Source organism: Artemia sp. Qi Xiang Cuo, chromosome 7 (assembly GCF_049724085.1).
Source record: "Artemia sp. Qi Xiang Cuo chromosome 7, ASM4972408v1, whole genome shotgun sequence".
Lineage (NCBI taxonomy): Eukaryota > Metazoa > Arthropoda > Branchiopoda > Anostraca > Artemiidae > Artemia > Artemia sp. Qi Xiang Cuo.
Window position 1 is genome coordinate 5,924,489 of NC_142800.1, and position 26,630 is coordinate 5,951,118.

Consider the following 26,630-nt stretch of genomic DNA (forward strand, 5'->3'; position numbering starts at 1 on the left):
AACTAAATTTAATTGGTCTTTCCATTAGCAAGTATTAGTAAATATTGACTTTTTGCTTTCTTGGTTTTTTTAGGCATTGCAGAGTCTGAAGCTTATCTTGCAAAAAATGATGCAATAACAAAACAAGTACAACTATGCTAAACCTCCTTCAAACCCTGAAAGCTCAGAGGTTAACACCAATGGGTTACTTTCATACCGATAACGAACTTAGTCCTAGACGTCATGCTGAAAATTACCCAGTGATAAAGCAAAGCATTAAATAAACTTAATTTGTATTTTCCATTAGCAAGTATCGGCAAATATTGACTTTTTGTTTTCTTGGTTTTTTAGGCATTGCAGTCTGAAGCTTATCTTGCAAAAAATGATGCAATAAAAAAACAAGTACAACTTTTCTACACCTCCTTCAAACTCTGAAATCTCAGAGGTTAACACCAATGGGTTACTTTCAAACCGATAAAGAACTTAGTCCTCGACGTCATGCTGAAAATTACCCAGTGATAAAGCAAAGCTTTAAATAAACTTAATTTGTATTTTCCATTAGCAAGTATCGGCAAATATTAACTTTTTGTTTTCTTGGTTATTTAGGCATTGCAGTCTGAAGCTTATCTTGCAAAAAATTATGCAATAACAAAACAAGTACAACTATGCTACACCTCCTTCAACCTCTGAAATCTCAGAGGTTAACACCAATGGGTTACTTTCATACCGATAACGAACTTAGTCCTAGACGTCATGCTGAAAATTCACCAGTGATAAAGCAAAGCTTTAAATAAACTTAATTTGTATTGTCCATTAGCACGTATCGGCAAATATTTATTTTTTGTGTTCTTGTTTTTTTTAGGCATTGCAGAGTCTGAAGCTTATATTGCAAAAAATGATGCAATAACAAAAAAAGTACAACTATGCTACACCTCCTTCAAACCCTGAAAGCTCAGATGTTAACACCAATGGGTTACTTTCATACCGATAACAAACTTAGTCCTAGACGTCATGCTGAAAATTCCCCAGTGATGAAGCAAAGCTTCAACTAAACTTAATTTGTATTTTCCATTAGAAAGTATCGGCAAATTTTGACTTTTTATTTTCTTGTTTTTTTAGGCCTTGCAGAGTCTGAAGCTTATCTTGCAAAAAATGATGCAATAACAAAAAAAGTACAACTATGTTACACCTCCTTCAAACCCTGAAAGCTCAGATGTTAACACCAATGGGTTACTTTCATACCGATAACAAACTTAGTCCTAGACGTCATGCTGAAAATTCCCCAGTGATGAAGCAAAGCTTTAAATAAACTTAATTTGTATTTTCCATTAGCAAGTATCGGCAAATTTTTACTTTTTGTTTTCTTGTTTTTTTAGGCATTGCAGAGTCTGAAGCTTATCTTGCAAAAAATGATGCAATAACAAAACAAGTACAACTATGATACACCTCCTTCAACCTCTGAAAGCTCAGAGGTTAACACCAATGGGTTACTTTCATACCGATAACAAACTTAGTCCTAGACGTCATGCTGAAAATTCCCCAGTGATAAAGCAAAGCTTTAAATAAACTTAATTTGTATTTTCCATTAGAAAGTATCGGCAAATATTGACTTTATGCTTTCTTGTTTTTTTATTACTTGCAGTCTTAATCTTATCCTGCAAAAAATTATGCAATAACAAAAAAAGTAAAACTATGTTACACCTCCTTCAAACACTGAAAGCTCAGAGGTTAACACCAATGGGTTACTTTCATACCGATAACGAACTTAGTCCTAGACGTCATGCTGAAAATTCCTCAGTGATAAAGCAAAGCTTTAAATAAACTTAATTTGTATTTTCCATTAGAAAGTATCGGCAAATATTGACTTTTTGTTTTCTTGGTTTTTTTGGGCATTGCAGAGTCTGAAGCTTATATTGAAAAAAATGATGCACTAACAAAACAAGTACAACTATGCTAAACCTCCTTCAACCTCTGAAAGCTCAGAAGTTAACACCAATAGGTTACTTTCATACCGATAACAAACTTAGTCCTAGACGTCATGCTGAAAATTCCCCAGTGATAAAGCAAAGCTTTAAATAAACTTAATTTGTATTTTCCATTAGCAAGTCTCGGCAAATTTTGACTTTTTATTTTCTTGTTTTTTTAGTCATTGCAGAGTCTGAAGCTTATTTTGCAAAAAATTATGCAATAACAAAACAAGTACAACTATGCTACACCTCCTTCAACCTCTGAAAGCTCATAAGTTAACACCAATGGGTTACTTTCATACCGATGACAAACTTAGTCCTAGACGTCATGCTGAAAATTCTCCAGTGATAAAGCAAAGCTTTAAATAAACTTAACTTGTATTTTCCATTAGCAAGTATCGGCAAATATTAATTTTTTGTTTTCTTGGTTTTTTTAGGCATTGCAGAGTCTGAAGCTTATCTTGCAAAAAATGATGCAATAACTAAACTAGTACAACTATGATACAACTCCTTCAAACTCTTAAAGCTCATAGTTTAACCACAATGGGTTACTTTCATACCGATACCGATCTTAGTCCTAGATGTCATGCTGAAAATTCTCTAGTGATGAAGAAAAGCTTTAAATAAACTTAACTTGTATTTTCCATTAGAAAGTATCGGCAAATATTGACTTTTTGTTTTCTTGGTTTTTTAGGCATTGCAGAGTCTGAAGCTTATCTTGCAAAAAATGATGCAATAACAAAACAAGTACAACTATGCTACACCTCCTTCAACCTCTGAAAGCTCAGAGGTTAACACCAATGGGTTACTTTCATACCTATAACAAACTTAGTCCTAGACGTCATGCTGAAAATTCCCCAGTGATAAAGCAAAGCTTTAAATAAACTTAATTTGTATTTTCCATTAGCAAGTATCGGCAAATTTTGACTTTTTGTTTTCTTGGTTTTTTAGGCATTGCAGAGTCTGAAGCTTATCTTGCAAAAAATGATGCAATAACAAAACAAGTACAACTATGCTACACCTCCTTCAACCACTGAAAGCTCATAAGTTAACACCAATGGGTTACTTTCATACCGATAACAAACTTAGTCCTAGATTTCATGCTGAAAATTCCCCAGTGATGAAGCAAAGCTTTAAATAAACTTAATTTGTGTTTTCCATTAGCAAGTATTGGCAAATATTAACTTTTTGTTTTCTTGTTTTTTTAGGCATTACAGAGTCTGAAGCTTATCTTGCAAAAAATGATGCAATAACAAAAAAAGTACAACTATGCTACACCTCCTTCAAACCCTGAAAGCTCAGAGGTTAACACCAATGGGTTACTTTCATACCGATAACAAACTTAGTCCTAGACGTCATGCTGAAAATTCCCCAGTGATGAAGCAAAGCTTTAAATAAACTTAATTTGTATTTTCATTAGCAAGTATCAGCAAATATTGGCCTTTTGCTTTCTTGGTTTTTAGTTATTGCAGAGTCTGAAGCTTAACATGCAAAAAATGCTGTAATGACAAAGCATATACTACTACGCCACACTTCCTTCAACCTCTAAAAGTTACAGAGGCTAATACCAATGGGCTACTTTAATACCGATAAAGAAATTAGTCCTTGACGTCAAGCTGAAACTTCCCCAGTGACAAAGCAAAGCTTTCGATAAACTCAATTTGTCTTTCCATTAGCAAGTATCAGTAGATATTGACTTTTTGCTTTCTTAATTGTATTAATCTTGGAACCGTCTGAAGCTTATCAAGCAAAAAATGCAGCAAATAAAACACAGTGTAATTAGTTTCAAAGACTTTCCAAGCTCGTGGTGAGTAATTTATTTGAAAAATACTTTCTAAGGATGGGCAAAACAAACTTTCCCTTTTCCTTGATGGAAATTATTTCTGAAAAGTTAAGGAATATTTTTTTCAAACAATCCCTATTGATATTCTTTTTTAAGGCTAATAGGATGTGACCAGAAAAGAATTTCCATCGTCGAGAATATGCATCTTGAATAGATTAAATGTACGGTTAGTAATTTTATGACGTTCATAGCCTATTTAGATTATTAAATGCAAAGATTAAGGATTTTCCCGGTTTCAGTTTTAAAGATTATTTATGGTACGATTATCCAACCTTATATTGTATTTGGGTTTGCTCTGAGCAATTTTTATGCTAATTATAGAAGAATCTAGACGATTCAGAATAGAGCAGTTCGTCCTTTGTGGGAATGTGCTAATTTTAGTGATACACTTATTTGTTATTCCCATTTTGAAATGTTGAATGTCGGTCAGTTACGGGATCACCAGTTGTTAACACTGGTATACCAATGTTTAAATAGTCTTTCGCCAGCCATGGGCGTAGGCAGCATATTGTCTAGGTGGGGGGGCAGTCGATAGTGTGATGAAGTTTTATCAACTGATTTTTCCAAACCATCTGTTTTTTCAGCCATATCTAATGTAAATTTGAAGGTCTAGGGGGGGCATTTGCCCCCCCCACCCAACGTCCATGTCGCAAGCTTGTTTTGTGGATATTTTTTCTATTAATTCTGATTGTCATTCTTGTCATACTAGGAATGCGGATAAGCTAGTATATGAGCAGAGAAATACAGTGAGATCAGCTCATATGTTTTGTCACGTAAGTGCAACCCTCTGGAATAACCTCCCGGACAGCATTACGGACTGTGAATCAGTTTCTTCATTTGAATCACAGGTTAAAAAGTTCCTACTTGGTCGAGATGCAGGGTGAGAGCAGGTCATTTGTGAGGGTTTAGTCTTTTTTCTCTCTTCCTTTTTTTCTTCTTTCTTCTTATTATTTTTCTTCAATTTTTTTAGAGTATTTATTTATGTGTTATATTGATTATGCGAATTAATTAATCAATTAAGTAACTACTTAAGTCACAACTTCATTTAGCCTTGAATGTGATAACACCTTTCTTGGATTTTATCAACTTGAAACTCGGTAGGATCCTAAATTAATTCAGTGACCGGAGTTAATTGTTGGACCATTCTTTCATAACATTTTATACGGATTAAAAATTTTGTAATCTACTGATCTATTTTATGGACATTTATTTATACTTTACAAAAATAGATTTGTGCTGATTTCAATTTTGCGTAGCCATAATTGACAAGCAGAAGAGGGGCAGTAAACCCGTGGCAAGTGCCGTTGTACCTGCCAGGAGAGTCTTCCTTAAACTGCGGGGATAAGGTAACGGGGGCTGACGCTTTTCTTGTCTTTTGGGGTGATAGCTGGATCAATAATGACTGAAAATACCGTGGTTTTAAGTTCGGTGTTGAACTTTATACAGAGGCATGTGGAAAAGAAAACGAATAAGGAGACTGTTATCAGGCAGTCGAAGTTTTTCTCAAAGGAAGCTCTGAAAGAGGCTATTGATATATGTAAAACAGTACTCGACAAAGACATTAATCAGAGTCGCACGGGCTCTCACCCGGCTTCTGCCTTTTATGGCGATATTTATGAGGTTATATCAGAAAGGTTCGCAAATGAAGTTCCGACCCCTCGATTTGCCATTCTCGACCCAGCTGACGTTCCCACCCTTCCTGAGGATGTGAGTACGATTGTTGCCTCACGATTGAATGATTCTAAAGCGATGCTACGTTTTCTTGTAGAGAAGCACGAAACATCTGCAGTACCTAGTTCGGAGAACCAGCCACCAATATGGCCATCTCTGCCCCGACCAGAAAGGATTATCCCAGTTGTTTTGTCGAATCTGCCGCGAATTTGAGTGCTAATCCTACTAAACGAAAAGGGTTCTTAAGGAAAATTGGACCCGCTGGTAAAATAGACAGAATCGAATAACGAAGAGAAAGGCTGTTTGTACATATGAAAGACGAAACATCCGCAAGCGTTGTCGCCTCCAGGGCCCAAGTCGAGCAAAATATCTGTAGCAAGTTACTGCGTTCAGAACACCTCGGGATGATTTATGCTGACAAAGATTACGACGTTTCACCTATTCCCAACCTAATTAGCGGTATTTCCCAAGCCAAGCTCTTTAGAAATTCCTCAGTTGTCCAGCTCACGTTCGTTACTAAGATTGACTTTAATCAGGCTCTCAAGTTTGGAATCAAAGCGGAATGCATTATTTTTTCTATGTCAGCCACTTGCAAAGCCACTGCAGTGTTACAAATTTCAAGGTTTCGGTCATCGTGCAAACCAGTGTCAGAAGGACACTAAATGTAGAAAGTGTGCCGGTGATCATAGCTACTCCGAGTGCACCTCAGATGTGCTCAAGTGTGCCAACTGCGGATCCAACCATGCAAGGAACAGCTTTCGGTGCCCGAACCTAAAAAATGCAGCTCGTGGTACAATTCCAGACCAAGCTGGGCCAAAGAACTTAAATCGTAAACCGGGTCGATAAATGGCGAAGTACGTGTGTTCTGTCAAAATATTAACGGTGTTAGAAAAAAATTAGACATACTTCAAATAGTGTATGGTGCTTTCGATATAATTTGTGTTAATGAGCATCTGCTTAATGAAAATAATAGCACAAGACTGACTACTTCTTTTGATCATCGGTATTTTATCAACCCAGCTAAAAGTACTGGGGGTCGACCCTCGGGGGGCTAGATGATAGCTGTTAGAAAAAAAGTATAATTGTAATCTGTTTGAGTCTAATGATGTATGTCTTGCGGTAGAATTTAGTGGTTTTATGCTGTTTGTGTTTATATGCCTACAAATTACAGAAATGACCGATCTAGTCAGAAGTTTGCGTCTGCCTGCTCGTCATTGTCGAAATTACTTGAAAGAATTGCTCTTACCCGTAAATCTTGTGTCATTATGGGTGATTTTAATACGGACATTATTGATAATACCATTGGTCGCTCACAAATGTTCAATGCTACATTGCTGCACAATTTCTGTTGTCTACAGGAAAATAGATTTTTTACCTGTGTACATAATAGTGGTAGCACATCTGATCTCGATTTCGTGATCAGATATGAAGGATCTCCAGCGGCAGATAGTTAATATTTCTGACGACTTTCTTTTAAGTGACCATTCGCATCTTGAGTTTCATTTACCACTCAATTCTTTTGAGACATATGCTCCCTCTAGACCCAAATGGTTCACTAAACAGAACTGGAGTCGTATTGATATATTTACTTACCAGATGCTACTTGATCCGTTTCATTTGATATCGCGGGTAAAATCTGACCGACTTCTCCATTTCAATTGGTATTTGCTTGAACTGGTGCATAGCATGAAAATGGCTGCATCCGTTGCAGTTCCGTCGAAAATAATAAAGCTGAATACCCGTAAGAGAGGCTGGTCATATTTTCCTGGTTTGAAGGCTGAAAAGTCTCGCCATGTGTTCTGGAGACAAATTTGGGTTGATTGTGAAAGACAACGTTCAGGATGGGTTGTCAAAATTATGAAGTCGAGTCAACACCAATATCAAAAGAAGGTGAAATCTCGGAAAAGAAGTCGGGTTAAGGAGCTATCGCGAGAAATAAAAAATAATCCTCGTCAGCTATGCCGAGAAGTGTCTAAACTTATCCGTTCTTCTTCGTCCCCGCCCGATAGCATTGAAATAAATAAACGGTTTGAACATTTTTCTTCAATGTTTGCGGCTGAGCCTCCATTATTAGAAAGTAATTTCCGGGACATTCTGATGCAGCATTTTGATCGACTAAACCAATACAGTAACTGGCTTACTATTACCCCGTCGTGTGTTGAATCTTTTGTTGGTCCTCTTCCTTTAGGGAAATCGCCTGGGGCAAATGGTATTCAGCCGGAACATCTGAGGTATGGTACCCCTAAATTGTTTAGCCACATAGCTTTAATGTTCCAAGCAATAGTATCGCAAGAGTCTGTCCCACAAGGTTTGTGTCAGGGGGTCGTTACCTGTATACACAATAAGGGGAAAGACCCTAAAGATTGTTCTTCGTACAGGCCCATCACTATTTGTTCAGTTCTAGCAAAGTTACTGGAGAAGATACTGTGCCCTATAGTGGCAGCACGAGCGGATGTGGGTGACAATCATTTCGGTTTCTGGTCCGGTCTTGGTGTTCAGAATGCACATGCAACTTGTATTTCAATTGTTAAAAAGTTTAAGAAACGAAAAACTCCATTATTCGTCTGCACAATAGATTTTATTTCAACAGAAAGCTATTAATGCCGTGTCGTCTGCACTTGGTGATATTGGGCTCACATTAGAGCCGTCTAAGACTGAATTCGTCGTTTTGAATGACGAAACATTGCCAAATCGTGCTGTTGATGTTTGCGGGAAGATAGTTCTCCAAAAGGATAAGTTTGAATATCTCGGTCTCCGGTATGGGAATTCTATTAAAGCTACTAAAAATCAAGTTATTGCAGCACTTAAAGAAAAACTGCAGAAAACTTACGGTATGCTAGCACGAACTAAAGGTCAATTTGACGAAATTACGCTCGGTCGTCTCTGTAACGCCATGTTCGCGCAACATGTCTTTTTTTAACCCCTTTATGGAATTGCTTTAGTAAAACCGAACGTAACCAAATTCGTTCAAATTTTTTTTCGGTATTGCAAATATTTATTGGGAATTCCCATATGGTTAAGAAATTCTTATGTTTCGCAGAGGTGCTATATTTTTGAGTTAAGTAAGAAAATGGATGAGTTGTATACCCGTTTCAAAAATCGAAACAGAACAATCCACGACTTTCCATTGGCTAGTCTTGTGCATTAAAATCGTGATTTTGATTTCGTTTCTTTTCTCTTTTCAATAGATATCGCAGTTTAATTTTGTTTTGTAGCGTTGTGTGATTTTTTCGTTATTTTTTTCTTTCGTTTTTATAACTCCTTCGAACATTTACATGTATTTGTATGAAGGGTTGAAATAAATTATTATTAATTACTATTCATTATTATTACTACACACAGGTTATTTGACCTTCTAGTAGTGGCTATGTTTGTTTAATTTTATTGTTGTTTCGTGAATTGATCCATAAGGGAATCTTATCTCTCTAACTTAGAAAATAAACAAACAAAAAATGGTAAAATATTCCGTAGCCATATATCTGGACTTTTCTAGAATTCAGCTTCTATTATATATATAATTTTTGTTCAAAAAATACTTAAGCACATCTTACAACCATCAAATGCAATTTAATTTATTTTAGAAAAAAAAATCTGTAATTAATTTTGTATCAACAATCCTAGAAAGTAAAAGTTAAGACGTTAGTTTTTTCAAGCAAAACTTTTTAGTAAGCACACAAATGAACCATGTAGACCAGGTACCGATCTCCTGATTCTCTGCCTCTCAGCAAACAACAAAATTGCAAAAGCAAAGCAAAAAAGGCGAAAATAAGTACATTGAATACATTAAATGACAGTTAGTAAATTAAAAATTTACTTTTACAATTATTAAAATTATTTAAATTATTAAATACAAATTATTAAATACAAAGATTTTTTAAAATTTTAAATTATTAATAAATTAAATTAATTAATAAATTATTAAATTTTAAATTGTTTTTTAAATTATTTAAATTTTAAATTATTAAATACAAAGATTAAAGACTGAGAAAAAGCAGAAAATGTAAAATATTCCTTGGCCTCATATCTAGACTTTTCCGGAATTTCGCTCCTATTATATAACTATTTTTGGGTAAAAAACACTTAATTACATCTTAATAAAACATCAATTAAAATTTAATTAATTTTAGAAAATTAATTGTTGGTTTTTAGAAGCGAAACTTTTTCACATGCTAACTAATGAACCACATAGCCCGGGTAGTGTAGCCCCCATCAAGAAAAAAAGTACATAAACAGAAGCAAAGCAAAAATACACAGAGAACGACTGAGAAAATAAACAAACGAAAAACGCTAATATATTATGTAACTTCATACCTAGATTTTTCTAGACATCAACTCCTATTATACTAATCATTTTTTACCAAAAAATTCTTAAGCACACCTTAACAGACATGAATTTTGTGATTTCTAACTAATTTGGATTTCTAACTAAGTGATTTCTAACTAATTTGGCATCAACAATCCTAGAATTTAACAGTTAAAATACCATGTAGTGCCGGTACTAATTCCTGATTCTATGTCTTCGGCTAGGAGTGTTGTGTGTGGCGGTGGGGAAATCATCCGACGCTTCTCGTGTTTATCCCTCAGAATTTTCCGGGTGCTAATTTGGAGCTAGACCGACCCTAGCTAAGCTTATACAGCCATGCCGCTGACCCCCATCCCACACTAAACAATAACCGACAGAAAGACTCGAACACATGTCCCGAAGGACATGGGATTGTAACTCCAGCGTGCCATCCACTCGACTAGAACGGCTCATGCAAAGCTAACATGTAATTAGATAATAAAATAAAAGCTTAGCCTCTAATTAATTGATAACAAATACTGTTCGCTGCTTAAAATTTTGAATATGTTTCGGAAAAGGACGTGGAATTCCGCCATAAATTGTATAACCTGTAGATTCAAGTAGCATAGCCGTACTCATTGAACCCAAAGAGTTGAGCAAAAAATCTGAAATTTCCTGAAATAGCAGCACCAGAAGCACCAGATACGACCAAATTGAGTACCCATGACCGGGCATCAAATCAAGCGAGCGGGTTACGGTGTAAACTAGCATATTAATGTCAAAGGTTGCTATGTTAGTCGAAAAGGGAAGAGAAAACACCACCGGGAACTTATATGGCCAATATTTCAGGCAGGGGAGTATTGTCGGGCATCGTGGGTATAAAAAAAAACGAGAAGAGTAGATTATATAAAAAAAAGTGGGAATTATGGGGTATAATCTTAATATTTTGGCAGGAACAGGACCCAGAGGCACCAACCTTCCCCCTGTTTACGAACCTTGGTGCTTGTCCACACAGATACTACAAAACAGCCAAAAATACTAGGAAAAAAGATCGTTAATATCTATCAAAAATATATAAATAGTTCAGCTTCAGGATATAGCCGTGAACAAAATATTCAATTTTCACATCGAATTAGATGTATTATTTATTGGCATCAATTTGTCCTATAAGCCTGTATAATCGAAGGTTCAAAAAGCACTTGTTTTTTCTAGAAAAATGTGTCATAATTTTTCCAAATATATAACAATATTTTGCCCTATTTTTTGGATAAAAGAAATAGGTTAGATTGATAAAAGAAACAAAAAAAATATAAATAAATAAACTCACCCAAAGCAACACAGAACTGATTGGTCTGCTTATATAATCGAGAAAATTGAAAAGCAGAAAACAGGCAACGGGTGTGAAATATACCTCTAGAAAACAGAAAAATAAAGATTAAAAATGATATAACATGCAAAAACATGAACCTCAATAAAAGAGAAATATGGTATCGGGCACTAATCCACAACAGAGGGGCTATTTGAATTGCTCAATTCAGCGATTAAACGTGCCATTTTCGGCAAGTTCAATTCAAACAAGGGCTACCATATTTTTTTTCGAGCAATTATAGCTCAGTTATTACAGTGTTATTACAGTTACCACACTTATTACAGATATTACTCAGTGATCACAATATTATTACAATTTTCAATTCAATTAAAAATATATTTCAATTAAAAATCGTAAAAACAAAATACCGATGCGGCCAATATGTCAGAAATTGTAGTAAAAAACAGGGGTATAATTTGCTATGGGGAAGGGGGCAACTGCCCCCCAGCCACCAGTTTGTCCCCTAAGCTGAAATTTAGTTTCTTCAAAAATCATGTCAAAACTAAGACAAGCCTGCAGAATTCAAGCATCCAGAGAAATAGGGCAGTTTTCTTTAGTACATCTTTGACTTTATGGTACTATATAACTAATTTTTTCATTATTCACTGTCATTTTTCATTATGTCACTTTATTTGGTAAAATTGGCTCCAACTTTGTCCCGCCCCCCAAGAATTTTTGACGAAATTACATCAATGCTTCAAAACCAAGATAATTAAGGTCTGCTGGCGTTAGTCACGCCAACAATCAGATTTTTTTATCCTGATAATTCGAATTGTGCATTAAAAAAGTTTGCTGGTAATTTTTCAAATAATAGAGTATGTACAGAAACGAATGCAGAAGGATATCTACGCCCCCCCCCCCAACCCTATACTTTACTAATCTTTGGACACTTCGTATTCAAATCATCAAAAAAAAGAATTATTATTACCTCCCCCAGGAAAAAAAAACTCCCGCGTTCGTACTTGAGTATCTACATACTCTTTAGGGATAACTGAGGTTGTTAGTACACCAGTGGTGAACACAGTTTATATAATTATCCAGTAAGTTTACCGCAGATGATTTCTGGCTCTTCATTTTCGGTGCGAACAAAAAGCTCCTCCCACTTATTTCTGCACTTATTGTCCACTTATTGGTGAGCCGGCCAGGTGGTTTTGTCAGTACTTGTTCCGTAGGTGATTATTCTTTGTCTATCCGTGAAAAGATCTAATGCCGCTTATTTTTATATCTTCAAAAACGTTCTCTGAAGCACTCGTACCTCGGTCCGGGTTTTTATAATGGGTGAGATAGGGAAAGATCATACTGGATAATTATATAAACTGTGGTGGTGAAGCTCAAGCTAAATAAACAACATTTTCAGGTTAATTATCTTCTTCCAGTATAATTCGCAAATAAATTGCAAGAAATAGTCAATTGCAGTTTATTAGATTACTTCTATCCGAGAAAGTCATTTACAATTTAATTGCAGCTTAATTAAAAAGTACGAAATTGCTTGCAAATTCGCAATTAATCGAGTATATTCCTGGATCAGGTATAAACGATCAATTCATTAAAACAGTTCACTTCTTTCAGAACTTTAACTTGCATTTCCCTTGTTCAAAATATTTCCTACTTTCATTACTTTCTTCCTGGCTCTGTCTTCCCACATTTTCTTTTATTGACAAAAGTAATATTTCAAAGACAAATAAAGCCTTTGCGAAATGCAAATACAAAACAAAAGAAAATTTAGAAAGAGTTTTAGCCTAAAAAAGGATGGACCGTACACTTAAACCATAATAGAAAACTCACAAAAATAATGACAATAGCTGCATCTATGGAAAAGGAAAGAAAAGCGCTATGCAAATAGCTGTTTTAAAATTAAAAATTTGTAAATACATGAGGCTTTTCATGCAACTGAAATTTTGCGAACAAAAACATATTTCCAAGAAGAATATAAAATCTACAGAAGCCAATTATCTTTACCATTAACTAGTAGAAACATTGTAACCCAAATAATGGCTGAAAATTCAAATGAAGAAAACTTTTCATAAAAATATGTATGACCCAAAAGCTTTTCTAGGAAACTAAAAATACAGCTTTAGTTTTGAATTAGTCTACAAAATGAAATTCTAGAATACAAATCAAAGAGCTCGGGGTAAATAACTGTAAGAAGTAACGCGGTCCAAAAGTAACCAAACCTCTAAAAAAAAACGATAACAAAAGATACATCAAAAGAATTAGCTTTTCGTGCTGATTCCAAATGTATAAGATTCATTAAGTTTAATGTTACCAATCAAAAGTTACGATCCTGAGAAAGTTTGCCTTATTTTTGAAAAAGGGGAGAAACATCTCCCAAAAGTCATGGAATCTTACTGAAAATCCCACCATTAGATTCAGCGTATCAGAGAACCGTATTGTAGAGATTCCAAGTTCCCATGCAAAAATGTGGAATTTTGCATTTTATTTTTCAGAAGAAAGATCACGGATGCGTGTTTGTTTGTTTTTTGTTCTTTCCAGGGATCGTATCGAGCCAATAATCCTAGAAGATTGGGAGAGGCCTCGCTTTAGAGGAAATTTTAAATTTTTAGTGCCTTTTTTATGTGGCCAAAAAGATTGGAGGGCAACTAGTCCCCCTTCCACAACCCTTTTAGTCCAAAGCCGGTCGATCAAAATTTTTAGATAGCCATTTTATTCAGCATAGCTGAAAGGTCCAATAGCAATGTCTTTGGGGGCGACCAGATCCCCCACGTCCCCCAGGGAAAGGGCTGCGAGTTATAAAATTTGCACATTGTTAAATACAGTATTTGTTATTGTGAAGTATGCATACATTTTTCAGGAGGGGGAAATTTCAGCGGGGAAAGGGTCTACGGGGAGAATTCTCCGTTGTGAGGGAAGTTGCTGGGGGTGAGCTTTCAAGGGGAAATTTTACACAAGGGGACTTTACCAGAATTCCTATGCGACATTCCATTTATTTGTCTATTTTTCTTTTTGGCGACTTAATTTTACATGTGGAGATTTTCTGGGAGAAATTTTCAGTGAGATTAGAATTCTCTGGGGCATTTATCCGAAGAGGGGGATTTTCCGCGGGAGAAACTTTCCATTGGAGGGAGGTGGGGGGACCGGGAAAAAGTTCAAAATAGGGGGAAGGGGGGATTTTCGGTATGAATATAAAGACGATCATAAATTAAATAGAAAACAAGTGTTTTTTTCGAATGACAGTATGCTAAGGAGAATTTTCAGGTGGAATCGCCCGAAAGAAATTTTCAGGGGGGGATTTTATGCACGAGGACGAAATTGTCCGAGGGTAATTTTTCTGGAGGAGCGTTTTAAGGGGTAAAACTTCACATAGAGGAATTTTACGTGGGTAGGGGAATTTCCATGGAGGGGGAGGTGGGTTTCCCGGCATTGTTTGAAAAACAATCAGAAATTAAATAAAAAAAACAAGTTTCTCAACTGAAAGTAAGGAGCAGCATTAAACCTTAAAAACGATCAGAAATTATTTCGTATATGAGGGAGGCTGCCTCCTCCTCAATACCCCATTTTTTTACGCTAAAGTTAGACCTTTTGTTCCAATTCTCAAAGAACGACTTCTGTAAAACAAGGACAGTTTAAAGAAAATAAGGAACTTTTTTAAAAGTGCTGAAAAACTTTAGCGAGAAGAGGGTGATATTGACGAGGAGGAGCCCCCTCATATACGGAATAATTACTGTTCATTTTAAGTTTTAACGTTGTTCATTACTTTCAGCAGAAAAAAGTTCTTTGTTTTTTCATTTAATTTGTTGTAAAGAGTCATCTAGAATTTTCACAGGATACTTGTACTTGTACTTGTGGCGGGAATCAGGCGTTTCCACCTCGCCCGGCATTGATGATCTTGGAGACCTTCTTGGACCATGTTGAGCGATCTTCTGCCAGCTGCTCTACAAAAGTAAGCCACTGAGTTGACCATCTGTGTCCGAACTTTCTGAATCCCCCCATGGGTTCAAGGTCTGATTTGGCCAGGTTCCACCAGTTTTTCCTCTGTCCTCTTTGGCGCCTCTTCCAGGAGCTAATAGGCTCAACTTGAAGTATTTGGCGAGGTAAGTATTCTGGCAGCTTCCGTAAAACATGGCCCAGCCACTTCAAACGGCGTTCTTTAATAGTGAGCGCAACATCTCTCTGAATATTGCACATTCGACGTAGATCCGTGCTGGAGATACGGTCACGCAGCTGTATTCTGAGAATTCTTCGCAGACAGGTATGCTCAAACACCTTCAGCGTATTCTCATGCTGTAGTTTTACCGACCATGTTTCGCATCCGTAAAGGAGAACGGTGCGGACTAGTGCCATGTAGATTCGAACTTTCGTTCGGACACTGACTTCGCGGCGATTCCATAAGGGTTTCCGAAGGGAGGCAAAGACTGTCTGCGCTTTCTGTATTCTCTGTTGGATATCAGCGTCGGAGGATCCGTCAATACATATTTGGGAGCCTAAGTATGTGAAACAGTTGACTTTTTCCAGTTGAACTTGATTGACAGTTAGTGTGAATGGTCCTGTGTCGTGGTTAATAGCCATGAATTTCGTTTTCTCTGTGCTGACTTTCAAGCCGATCAGGTGTGCCCAGGCCACCACGTTGTCAAGCATGTTTTGAGCTTCTACGGGTTCTGACAGGAGGCCAACATCATCCGCATAATCGAGGTCAGTCAGTGAGAGATTCTGTCCGATCTGAACTCCTGGATAGGACGACAGTGCATTTTCAAGCACCCAATCGACGCAATAATTGAACAGAGTCGGAGAGAGGATACACCCTTGTTTTACTCAGAACTCAACCAGGAATTCTTCAGTTTATTCACCATAGACTCGAACTCGGCTCACTGACGCGTCATAGTATGCCTTCATCAGTTCAAAAAACTTCAGCGGCATTCTGTCATTCTCTAGGATCTTCCAAAGTTTCTGGCGAGTGACAGAGTCGAAGGCGGCAATGAAGTCCAGGAACATCAAGATCAGGGGTAGATTGTACCTTTCAAACTGCTGGATACTGAGGTGAAAAACGAAGATATTATCAGTACAGCCTCTACCTGGCCGAAAGCCGGCTTGATTTTCTCGGGTTCTTTCCTCCCTTGCCCCTTTGAAGCGGTTCAAGAGTATAATCCCGAATATTTTGACCGCAATGTCTATAATACTTATTCCACGGTAATTTTTGCATTCGGTTTTATCTCCTTTCTTATAGAAGGGGAGAATGACTGATGTCTTCCAATCTTTTGGGAAAGAATTGGTCCTCCACACTTCTTCGAGAATGCCATGGAGCTGTTCAGCAGTGACCTCAGGGCATTGTTTGTACACTTCCGGGGGAGGCCGTCTTCACCTGGGGCTTTGTGGTTCTTCAGGGTCTTGATCGCTTTTAGTATTTCGGCTCTGGTCGGTGTATCCAGCTCGACGTCGTAGGGTTCTTTAGAAAAGGCAGGTGGGAAAGCATCAGGGGCGGATGATGGGGATGGGTTTAGGAGCATCTGAAAGTGATCCTTCCATCTTGCTAAGCGCTCCTTCTGACAACTGATGATTTTTCCTGATCTGTCTTTGACTATTTCTGAGACAGCAGCTTTCTTACCAACGGACTCTTTCAGGATCTGGTAAAGCTTGCGGGTATCATGTGAGCGTGCTGCTTTCTCTAACGACACGGTAGCATCTTCCCACATTTGGCGGCGGTCCAGACGAGCAGAGCTTTTTACCTGCCTGCGCAGCTCTTTTGTTTCTTCTTTAGGGCCGCTCATCTTTTGTCTTCACTCACCGACTATTGACAGGGTCCTAGCGGTAATCCAGTGCTGTCGTTTGATTTTTTCTCGGCCTAGGATATCATCAGCAGTCTCTGTCAATGTCTCCCATCTCTTCTAGTGGGTTGGGTTTTCATCAGAACTGAGGGCGTCAAATCGGTAAGTCAGTTCCAAATTGAGGGCCTGCCGAACTTCTTTGTCTTGGAGCTTACCGATGTCGAATCCGGCCTTGGGTTTGTTTTTCCTCCGAGTTGCAAGACGTAGCAAAATTTTTGCAGCAACAATCCTGTGGTCAGACCCAGACTGCGAGCCTGTGTCCGCGCCGTTGTAAGAGCGAGAGTCCTGTACGGAGCTTCTCCAGCGCTGGTGTACGAGAATGAAGTCTATTTGAGCCTTAGTGACACCGTCATTTGAATGCCAAGTTAAAAGGTGGGTAAATTATTGGTCGAAGAAACTATCCAGCAAATCTTTGAGATTTGCTGGATAGCTGGATTTCCTATTTTTAGCATCGTAAATTTTTATTTTTCAAGCGATAAAACAATTTCTAAAATCACTTTGTCGACCAGGACCAATACAAATTTTTAATTTTCAATGGTTTTTCGTCATATTTTTTATTAGTCAATAATTTCTAATGCATGAAAACAAGTGAAATTTCCACTCTTTGAATCTTAATGTTAATAATTTGATAACGTCTAGGTCGAAGTTTTCTCTTGTTTTTAGAAGGACTAAATTATGGAATTCATTAAACGAGAATACTAAAAGTAGTGATTTAGCGAAATTAAAAGGCTGTTGAAGAATGATTGTTTCCTAAATATGATTTTAATGATCTACTTAATACGATACATAATTGACAAAATAAAATGGTATAAAATCATCAAAATTACTATTTTGTTTCAATTGATATGCGTTAAGGAAGGATTTGAGTGTTAAATTAGAAGTAGCAAGGTACATGAGGTTGTACTTATGCTTTGTTTTTTATACCCTCTTCTGGGGTTAATGTTAATTATTATTATTCTTTATTTTTTAAGTTGATTTGTTTGATTATCCCTTCTAAATCACATGCTGTGGCATTTGGAGGCATGTGTTTATGTCAAGTTTTTTGTTAATAATTGATATTAAATTAATGAATTAATAAAATAAAAGATTATTGAAAACAAGCACAACTTTCGATCTCAATGATGAAAGGGTTCATGCGATTCATTAAAGGTGTGTAAAGTCCCAAATATCGCTATTTGTTATTCATTGTCGAATAATAATGATTTAGCTGAACAAAATCACTGAAGCCATTCTTCCTCCAAGATGCTGGGATATAAATAACCCCCTCTTTTGAAATGTGATTGGTTTTAAAACTTCCTGATTTAAATTTCAAGCCAGTGAAAAAAAATACGAATTTTTTTAGTCACAAGGTCTCTTTACAAGTGAACTCTCCGTTGCTCTGGGGTATAGCTGTGGTGCTTCCTTGTGTCGAAAGCAAATATTTTATATGAATTTTGGACAGTTCATCAAAATTTAGTGCCAGAATTTTAACCGATAAATCAATATGATAGATTGAGTGTCAAAAAACTGACAATTTTTTGGTATCTCCCTTTTATTCTTTTTCCAATGACCAGTTCATATTTTGTTTCAACCCCTCTAATTTCAACCCCTCTGTTTGACCCGCATGTATAAAAGGGATCCTATCTATACTGAATGGAACTAACCAATTGATGATATGGGGTATTAACGGATAAGAAATACGTTTACTACTACTACTACTACTAACAGCTCATCGCAGAACCAAGCCGCCTAAGGCAAACACAGCTACGCAAGTTCTTCCTCCATCCCAATCTATTCAAAGCCTCCCTCTTTACACCCCCCCCCCCCCCAGGAAGTTCCCATTTCCTTTAGATCTTTCTTTATGACATCCTCCCACCCCATACGAGGACGACCTGCTTTCCGTTTAGCCGAACCCGGTTGGCCGAAAAGGACAATCTTCGGCAGTCTGTAATCCTTCATCCGCAGAATGTGCTCAAACTATCTCAACCTTTCTTTCATTATAGCCCTAGAAATCGGGATTGAACTGCAGTTTTCGTACACCCTACTGTTTGAAACAGGGTCAGTTAGCCGGGTACCTAGAACAATCGGTAGTCAATTTCTCTGAAAGACGTCTAGCAAATCTCCACCCGCTTTTCGGAGCGCCCATGCTTAAGAGCCATATTTGACCACTGTCATCACTATAGCTTCCAATATTATGACCTTAGTTTGCAGACTTACCTTCCTATTCTTCCAAACTTTTTTTAATTGCGAAAAAACATCCTGAGCCTTGGCTATTCTGCTTTTAATATCTTCACTGCTCCCGCCGTCTTTACTAATGATTCTACCAAGGTAAATGAAGCTGTCCACGTGATCAGTGTTTTCGTTACCCAACGTCACCTTTCCATCTTCACTTATTCCTAACCTTAGTGACTTAGTCTTCTTAACATTATTTTTCAATCTTATTCTAGCCCCCTGAACTCGCAAAACCTCTAAACGTTCGTTGATTTTGCCCACACTTTAATCTAGGATGCTTAAATCATCGGTATAATCTAAGTCCAGGAGAGCTTTTCCTCCCCATCTGATTCCGAGGTTCCCCATTGCCTTTCCTGTGCTCCTTAAGACAAAGTCCATCAAAATGATGGGGATAGAACACAGCCCTTCTTAACTCCTGATTTAATACAAAACCAGCTCAAAATGGAAAGAACAAAAACAACCACCAGATTAAAATAGATATAAAATATTGCGTTACTTACGATTCCATGCTCCCCCTCTTGCTACTTGAATTGGCTCTACTAGAACTGCCAATGAAGGGAAAATTGACAAAGTGACAAAAAAGACAAGCCAGATTGATACGCAGTACATCCATGTCTTAAAAAGGGAAAAAAGAACAAAAATTTAAACCTAAAAATTAACAAAACCTAGAAAGAGCTAGGCTGCACCCCCACCCCATTAAGCCATTATTAACCATTAACCCTCAAGTATCCTTGCACTTTCAGAATAATTTAAATATTTAGCACCTTTAGCCTGGCTGTAGGCTATACAGACCTGGTTATACTTAGAGGCAAATTATATATATATATATATATATATATATATATATATATATATATATATATATATATATATATATATATATATATATATATATATATATATATATATATATATATATATATATATATATATATATATATATATATATATATATATATATATATATATATATATATATATATATATATATATATATATATATATATATATATATATATATATATATATATATATATATATATATATATATATATATATATATATATATATATATATATATATATATATATATATATATATATATATATATATATATATATATATATATATATATATATATATATATATATATATATATATATATAATATATATATATATATATTAATAATACCTAGTAATAATATATAATATACCTAGTATATATAATAATACCTAGTAATAATACCTAATAATAATACCTATTAATAATAATATAATATATATTAATATATAATATATACAGCGAAACCTAGAAAGAGCTAGTCTGCACCCCCACCCCATTAAGCCAATATTAACCCTCAAGTGTCCTTGCACTTTCAGCATAATTCAAATATTTAGCACCTTTAGCCTGGCTGTATATAGATCTGGTTACGCTTAGAGGCATGTTCTCAGCTATTTTAAAACATTTACCGAATTCCATGGCAGGAAGGGGGGGGGGGCTGGAGGAAAAAAGGACGAAAAATAGTGCTTATTATCAGCATTTGCAGCAGAATACACCTAACTTTCTAACTGACCACGATCAGCCTTACTAGCGTATATAGTAGATAGATACTTTATTAGTGACAGAAACGGAAACCCGGTGTGGTATTTCACATCTACGTATAACTACAAAAAAATTAAATGGGCACTAAAAGAAATGAGAAATAAACACAACAAAGCACAGAAAAAAAAACGGATAAAATAAGAGAGGGATAACAAAGGACTAAAAACTAAGTAATAAGCATATCGCTCTAGAAATCAATTAAATAAAAAAAACAAGTTTTTTTAACTGAAAGTAAGGAACGACGTTAAAACTTAAAACGAACAGAAATTATTCCGTATATGAAGGGGGCTGTCCCCTCCTCAACGCCTCGCTCTTTACGGTAAAGTTTTTTTATTGTTTAAAAAAATAGAGTTGTGAGAAAGTCAAACTTTAGCGTAAGGAGCGAGGCGTTGAGGAGGGGACAGCCCCTTTCATATACGGAATAATTTCTGTTCGTTTTAAGTTTTAACGTCGCTCCTTAATTTCTGTTAAAAAAACTTGTTTTTTTTATTTAGTTTTTGTACGTTTTTGAATTAATTCAGGTTGTGATTTTTGCTCAACGTAAATGAATAATTAAAAAAAAATTTGCATATTATATTTGGTTAAATGGCTTTCTCGAAACTTGTTTAATTTTATTTACGAACGTTTTTATTAGTAATAAATATACGTAACTTAGAATTAACTTACGTAACGAACTTCTATATTCATAAATTTTTAACACGTATACTAGGGGTTTCGCCCCCTAGTCAATACCCTGCTCTTTAAACTATAGTTCGAATGTTTTTTCCAGTTCTTTAAAAATGACCTCTTAATCACAATCAGTTGATCAGTTGAAAAACTTGTTTTTTTTTATTTAATTCCTGATCTTGTTCTTCAATAATGCTGGAAAATCCGGCGCCCCCTTCATAGCAATGTCCCTTCCCCCATGAAAACTTCCATCATGGAAAGATCCTTCCATATAGCCCCCGCCCCGCTCCTTCCCCCCCCTACCACAAAAAATCACCTCTGAAAAAGTCTGTATACTTACCAATAACCAATACTATATGTTAACATTGAGTAAAGTTCATAACTTTCAGCCCTCCCCTGGGGACTTTGGGGGATCAAGTCATCCTAAAAGACATTTTTATCATATTTCCGACCATGCTGAACAAAATGGCTATCTCAAAATTTTTATCGGTGACTTTGGAAAAAAATTGAGCGTGGGAGGGGTCCTAGTTGTCCTCCATTTTTTTTAGTCACTTAAAAACGGCACTATAACTTTTCATTTCCGTTCCAATGAGCCCTCCCATGATATTCTAGGACCACTGGGTCGATACGATCACCCCTGGAAAAAAAAAAAAAAAAAAAACAAACACACAAACAAATAACCACGCATCCGTGATCTTTCTTCTGGCAAAAAATGGAAAATTCCACATTTTTGTAGATAGGAGCTTGAAACCTCTACAGTAGGGTTCTCTGATACGCTGAATATGATGGTGTGATTTTCATTAATGTTCTATAACTTTTAGGGGTCTTTCCCCCTTTTTTCGAAAATCAACCAAATTTTCTCAGGCACCTAACTTTTGATAGGTAAGATTAAACTTAATGAAACTTATATATTTGAAATCAGAATTAAAATCTGATTCTTTTGATGTATCTATTGGTATCAAAATCCCGTTTTTTAGAGTTTCGGTTATCATTGAGCCGGGTCGCTCCTTACTTACAGTTCGTTACCACGAACTGTTTGACTATGAACTTTTATCGAATCAATTAGAAATTAGATTATCAAAGACCGAGGAAGTTTACAAACACATTACCGAGTAATTTTCTACAATTTTTAAGTTTAAAAGTTTTGTCAAAATCGAGCGAGGAAAAGAATAATTAGCACATTCAAAGAGGAGGTACTAGCGTATATGATGTTCCAGGAAAAAGAACAACAACAAAGTAAAGAAAAACTAAGTGCACGCTATTCTGTAGAGTTTGATAGGTAACATATCGCATATTAGTGTCATAGTAAAGAATATAAGTCAAAATTATCTCAAAATAACCAAAAAAGCTCTAGTTTACAAGGAGTTAAATTTACGTCGTATCAATAATTTAATTGAATTTATTCATTTACTGAGAAACGCGTCAAAACAACACACACGGAGCTCATAAAAAGAGGAAAAACACATCGATTACATACAACAACACAGTCCTAGGCGTATTCTCTCCGCGACCTCCCCCCGCCCTCCGGTGGAAAATTCTCCCCACGTGTAAAATTGAGCAGCAACAGAGAAAGTGTGACAATAATAATGAGGTAGAGAAGGAACTTTGGAATATTTTACCAGTGTTCCAAAATATAGGCCGAATCTGTGGTGTAAAAAATCTCATAGTATTTATCTATACATTCTTATAATATTTTAATTCATTTTTCTTGTTTCTTGGGGCTGTTATCACAGCAAGGTAAGGTAAAGGTTAACACGACACTGTGGGAATGATATCAATCCCGATGGTACACTTATTAGACATTTAGAAGCTTTTGAACAAAACTGATATATCAAAATTTTGATTCGATACCATAGGGGTTAGAGGAGGGTCGGACAGCGGAAAATGAACCAAGAGGGAGGCTGATTGCCCTCCGGCAGTTTTCGGCCTTTAAAAAGACACTAAAACTGTCAATTTCCAATTAAATGAGCCCCCTCCCAAGTTTCTAAGATAGCACCTATTTTTTGAAGTGGTTGGAGAAAAAAAAATTGACACCTTTCTGGGTCTTTTTTTGGGCTGCATTTTGAGGGTAAGCAACATTATTTTTATTTTCGTTCTGCATTGTAGTACCCTTAGCCCAAGGTTTTTATATAAGTTCCATGCATATTGATAAATTCAGCCCTTTTGTTAGAGAAGTTGACTTTTTTGGATGTTAGGTGTCCTATACAACAAGACATAACAAAACTGGTAATATTTTTTTTTTTTTTTTTTTTCAATTACAATAACAAACTTATTTTAACCTTAAAATGATTCAAATCAATAAAACTGACTTACTTTTTTGAAAATGTGTCGGTAGGAAACTTTCGATGAACCAAGGGCTATTTCATGAGCAGAGGCGTTTTCAATTCCCTCTAAACTACTGCTGCTGCTGACTTCACCCGACACCATATACGGCTCCAGTTTAGGACGCTTTCCATGTGGTATTTCGTAATATTTGAAAAAAGCCTAAAACAAACTTTTATTTGTAAGTAGTTCATGTGACCTTCCATCCTAAATTTTTAATGGCTTTATCTCAATGGAGGTACAGCATAATGATAGAAAGAAAGGGATGGCAACGTCACGTATTACGGATGGAAAAATATAGGGTGCCAAAAATTGCACTTTTTAGTAATCCACCTAGGTCTGCCGTTCCTTCGTCTCAGATATATTTTAAGCTTGGAAAATTGCTCTTCTAGCAAGTGGTTATGCAACAATTATAAAGAATAATGCAAACAATGACGTAGTTTCCCAATTTTTAGTAAAGATTGTAAGTGACAATGGGGCTCCGTCAAAGGCAGAGTGTAATTGTTTTTACCTTCAAATATGTTTGAGGCAAAATAATATGCGTTATGTTTTGAAGCAAAATACCATAGTCTTAACTTAAAATGCTGCAATTTTAGAAATAACGATAAAAATTTCTTGTGCAAAGAACGTTGATGCAAGATAAAATCTGGTCAAAAACAGTTCAAAATGAGAAACGACTAAGCCATGTTTTGTGATTTGAGGTCTAGAAAAACCTAAATTAATTTCTTATCTTATGAAGCCGTTCATGTTTTGATTGGTCAGTTACTAGGGCGTAGGAGGATTTTGATTGGCTGAGATAAACATAAAATAGTAAACTTGGGGAATGGGTGCGATTGTTATTCTTAATTTTTCGTTCTGGAAAGCCTGTGCTGTATTTGTTGAATTCGGTATTATTTGTAGACTGAGTAAAACCGCTGAATTTGACTAAAAGTTCTTCCTGTTAGTGCAATCCGCTTTGATTTAAGCAGGGGTTTATAATTCAAAATTCAACCCCCCACTTCAGAAGAGCTACCTCGACACACAGTGCCCAGCATTGGATATGCAATCCTAGAGTTATATCGTCCTTCACCTAAAAAAAAACTTGGTACAAAAAACCTGGCCTACCAACCACGACCTAAGAGATATTTTAGGATTTAATTATGGACTTAATTTGGACTTAATTTGACTTTTATTTGGTTCAGAAATTTGTTAAGGAACTTTGGCCATTTTGGTCTTCTGAATAAAAGTCCAGACTTTCTAATTGATGAATTGTTTATTAAATTATGTTTTCAAAATGCTCTGGTCCCTTCTAGAGTGTGCAACAAATGTTCTTGGTGAAATCTAGAAATTCTAATCAGCAGAACAGAGCATCTTCAAATTTATTTATAGAATTTTATGGGAGACTTCACATAGTTCAAAATGGAAAACGAGGTACTTTACAGCATTTGCTTCACTCTACTACGGGCAATAAAAATAAATGAAAATTATGGAGATGATTTATTCAAAACAGAAATTGACAATATAAGAATTCTCAAATTTGATTAAAAACTATTCCGGAAAAGTAGGGAAAGTAGGTTAAAGCGAAAAGATAGAACACTCCGAAAGCATCCTTGGCGGAGTGTCAAACTTTGACAGAATAAAAAGAAATCGGATGGAGGCCAAATTTATCTATATTACGATTGAATCAACAAAACAAGTTTTTAGTAGGTGCGAGAGGAAAGCCAAGCTACAGTCATTTAGTCCATTTAGAGGCATATTCTCAGCTATTAGTAAAAAGTGATTGGAGGGCAACAAGACCCCCCCTAACGCCCATCAATTCCCAAAACACATCTAATCAAAATTTTGAGATATCCATTTTGCTCAACGTAATTGAAAGGTCCAGAAAATGTGTCTTTGAGGGTGGCAGCCCCCCAATGCCCTCTGGGCAAGGGTTGTAAATTATGCCCTGAGGGCATATAAGGAACATATAGAAAGTCTGATCGCACATATTTCGGCATAATATGTAAATTATGCCCTGAGGGCATATAAGGAACATATAGAAAGTCTGATCGCACATATTTCGGAGGGGTCTCATTGGATTGGTAATCACGAGGTTCTAGAGCATTTTTTTAAGACTCAGAGTGATGGGAGGATGGACACCCCTCACACCTCGTATTGTCCCGAAATGCATCTGATAGAAATTTTGAGACGACCAATTGTTGTCGTAGAAACTTAGAAAACAGCTAATTTGATTGGAAATTGAAAGAGTCAGTGCCCTTTTTTATACCCGAAAGTGATTGGAGGGAAACCATTTCCACCCACCATTTCCCCAAACACATCCAATCAAAATTTTGAGATATCCATTTTGTTAAGCGTAATTGAAAGGTCCATATATTATGTCTTTGAGGATGATACCCCCCCCCCCCCCCAGAGCCCTCAGGGCAAGGGTTGCAAGTTATGGCCTGGTATATAGGGCATATATAGAAAGGACGATCGTATAAACTTCAGAGGGTGCTAGTTGGATCGGTAATCAGAACTTCTAGTGTCCTTTTTAAGATTCAGAGTGATCCGAGGGTGGTTACCCCCCCCCCCCCACACACACACACAGACACCTCATATTTTACCGAAATACATCAGATAGAAATTTTGAGATGGTCATTTGTTGCCGTAGAAACTTCGAAAAAAATTCATTCGATTGTAAATTGAAAGGGCCAGTGTTCTTTTTAATAGTCGAAAGTGATTGGAGGGCAACAAACCGCCCTACCACGCCCACCATTTCCCCAAACATATATAATCAAAATTTTTAAAAAGCCATTTTGTTCAACATAATTGAAAGGTCTGGAAAATATGTCTTTGAGGATGACAAGCCTCCCCCATAGCCCTCAGGGCAGGGATTATAAGTTTTACCCTTGGGTCATATAAGGTACATATAGAAAGGGTGATCGTATAAACTTCGGAGGGGGATCAATGGATTAATA

At 36.3% G+C, this 26,630-nt stretch overlaps 1 protein-coding gene across 2 annotated transcripts in view; it reads right to left on the bottom strand.

Annotated features, from left to right (window-relative positions):
* LOC148949889 (equilibrative nucleoside transporter 1-like) overlaps window positions 1–26,630 on the bottom strand; it is a 220,031-nt gene that overhangs the window by 86,330 nt on the left and 107,071 nt on the right. For both annotated transcript variants that reach the window (XM_089091357.1, XM_089091356.1), the window contains exons 8-10: window positions 23,686–23,856; window positions 19,603–19,717; window positions 11,070–11,155 (exon numbers count right to left, since the gene is read on the bottom strand). In XM_089091357.1, the coding sequence (XP_088947483.1) occupies window positions 11,070–11,155; window positions 19,603–19,717; window positions 23,686–23,856 (372 nt within the window). The remainder of the gene's footprint in view (window positions 1–11,069; window positions 11,156–19,602; window positions 19,718–23,685; window positions 23,857–26,630) is intronic.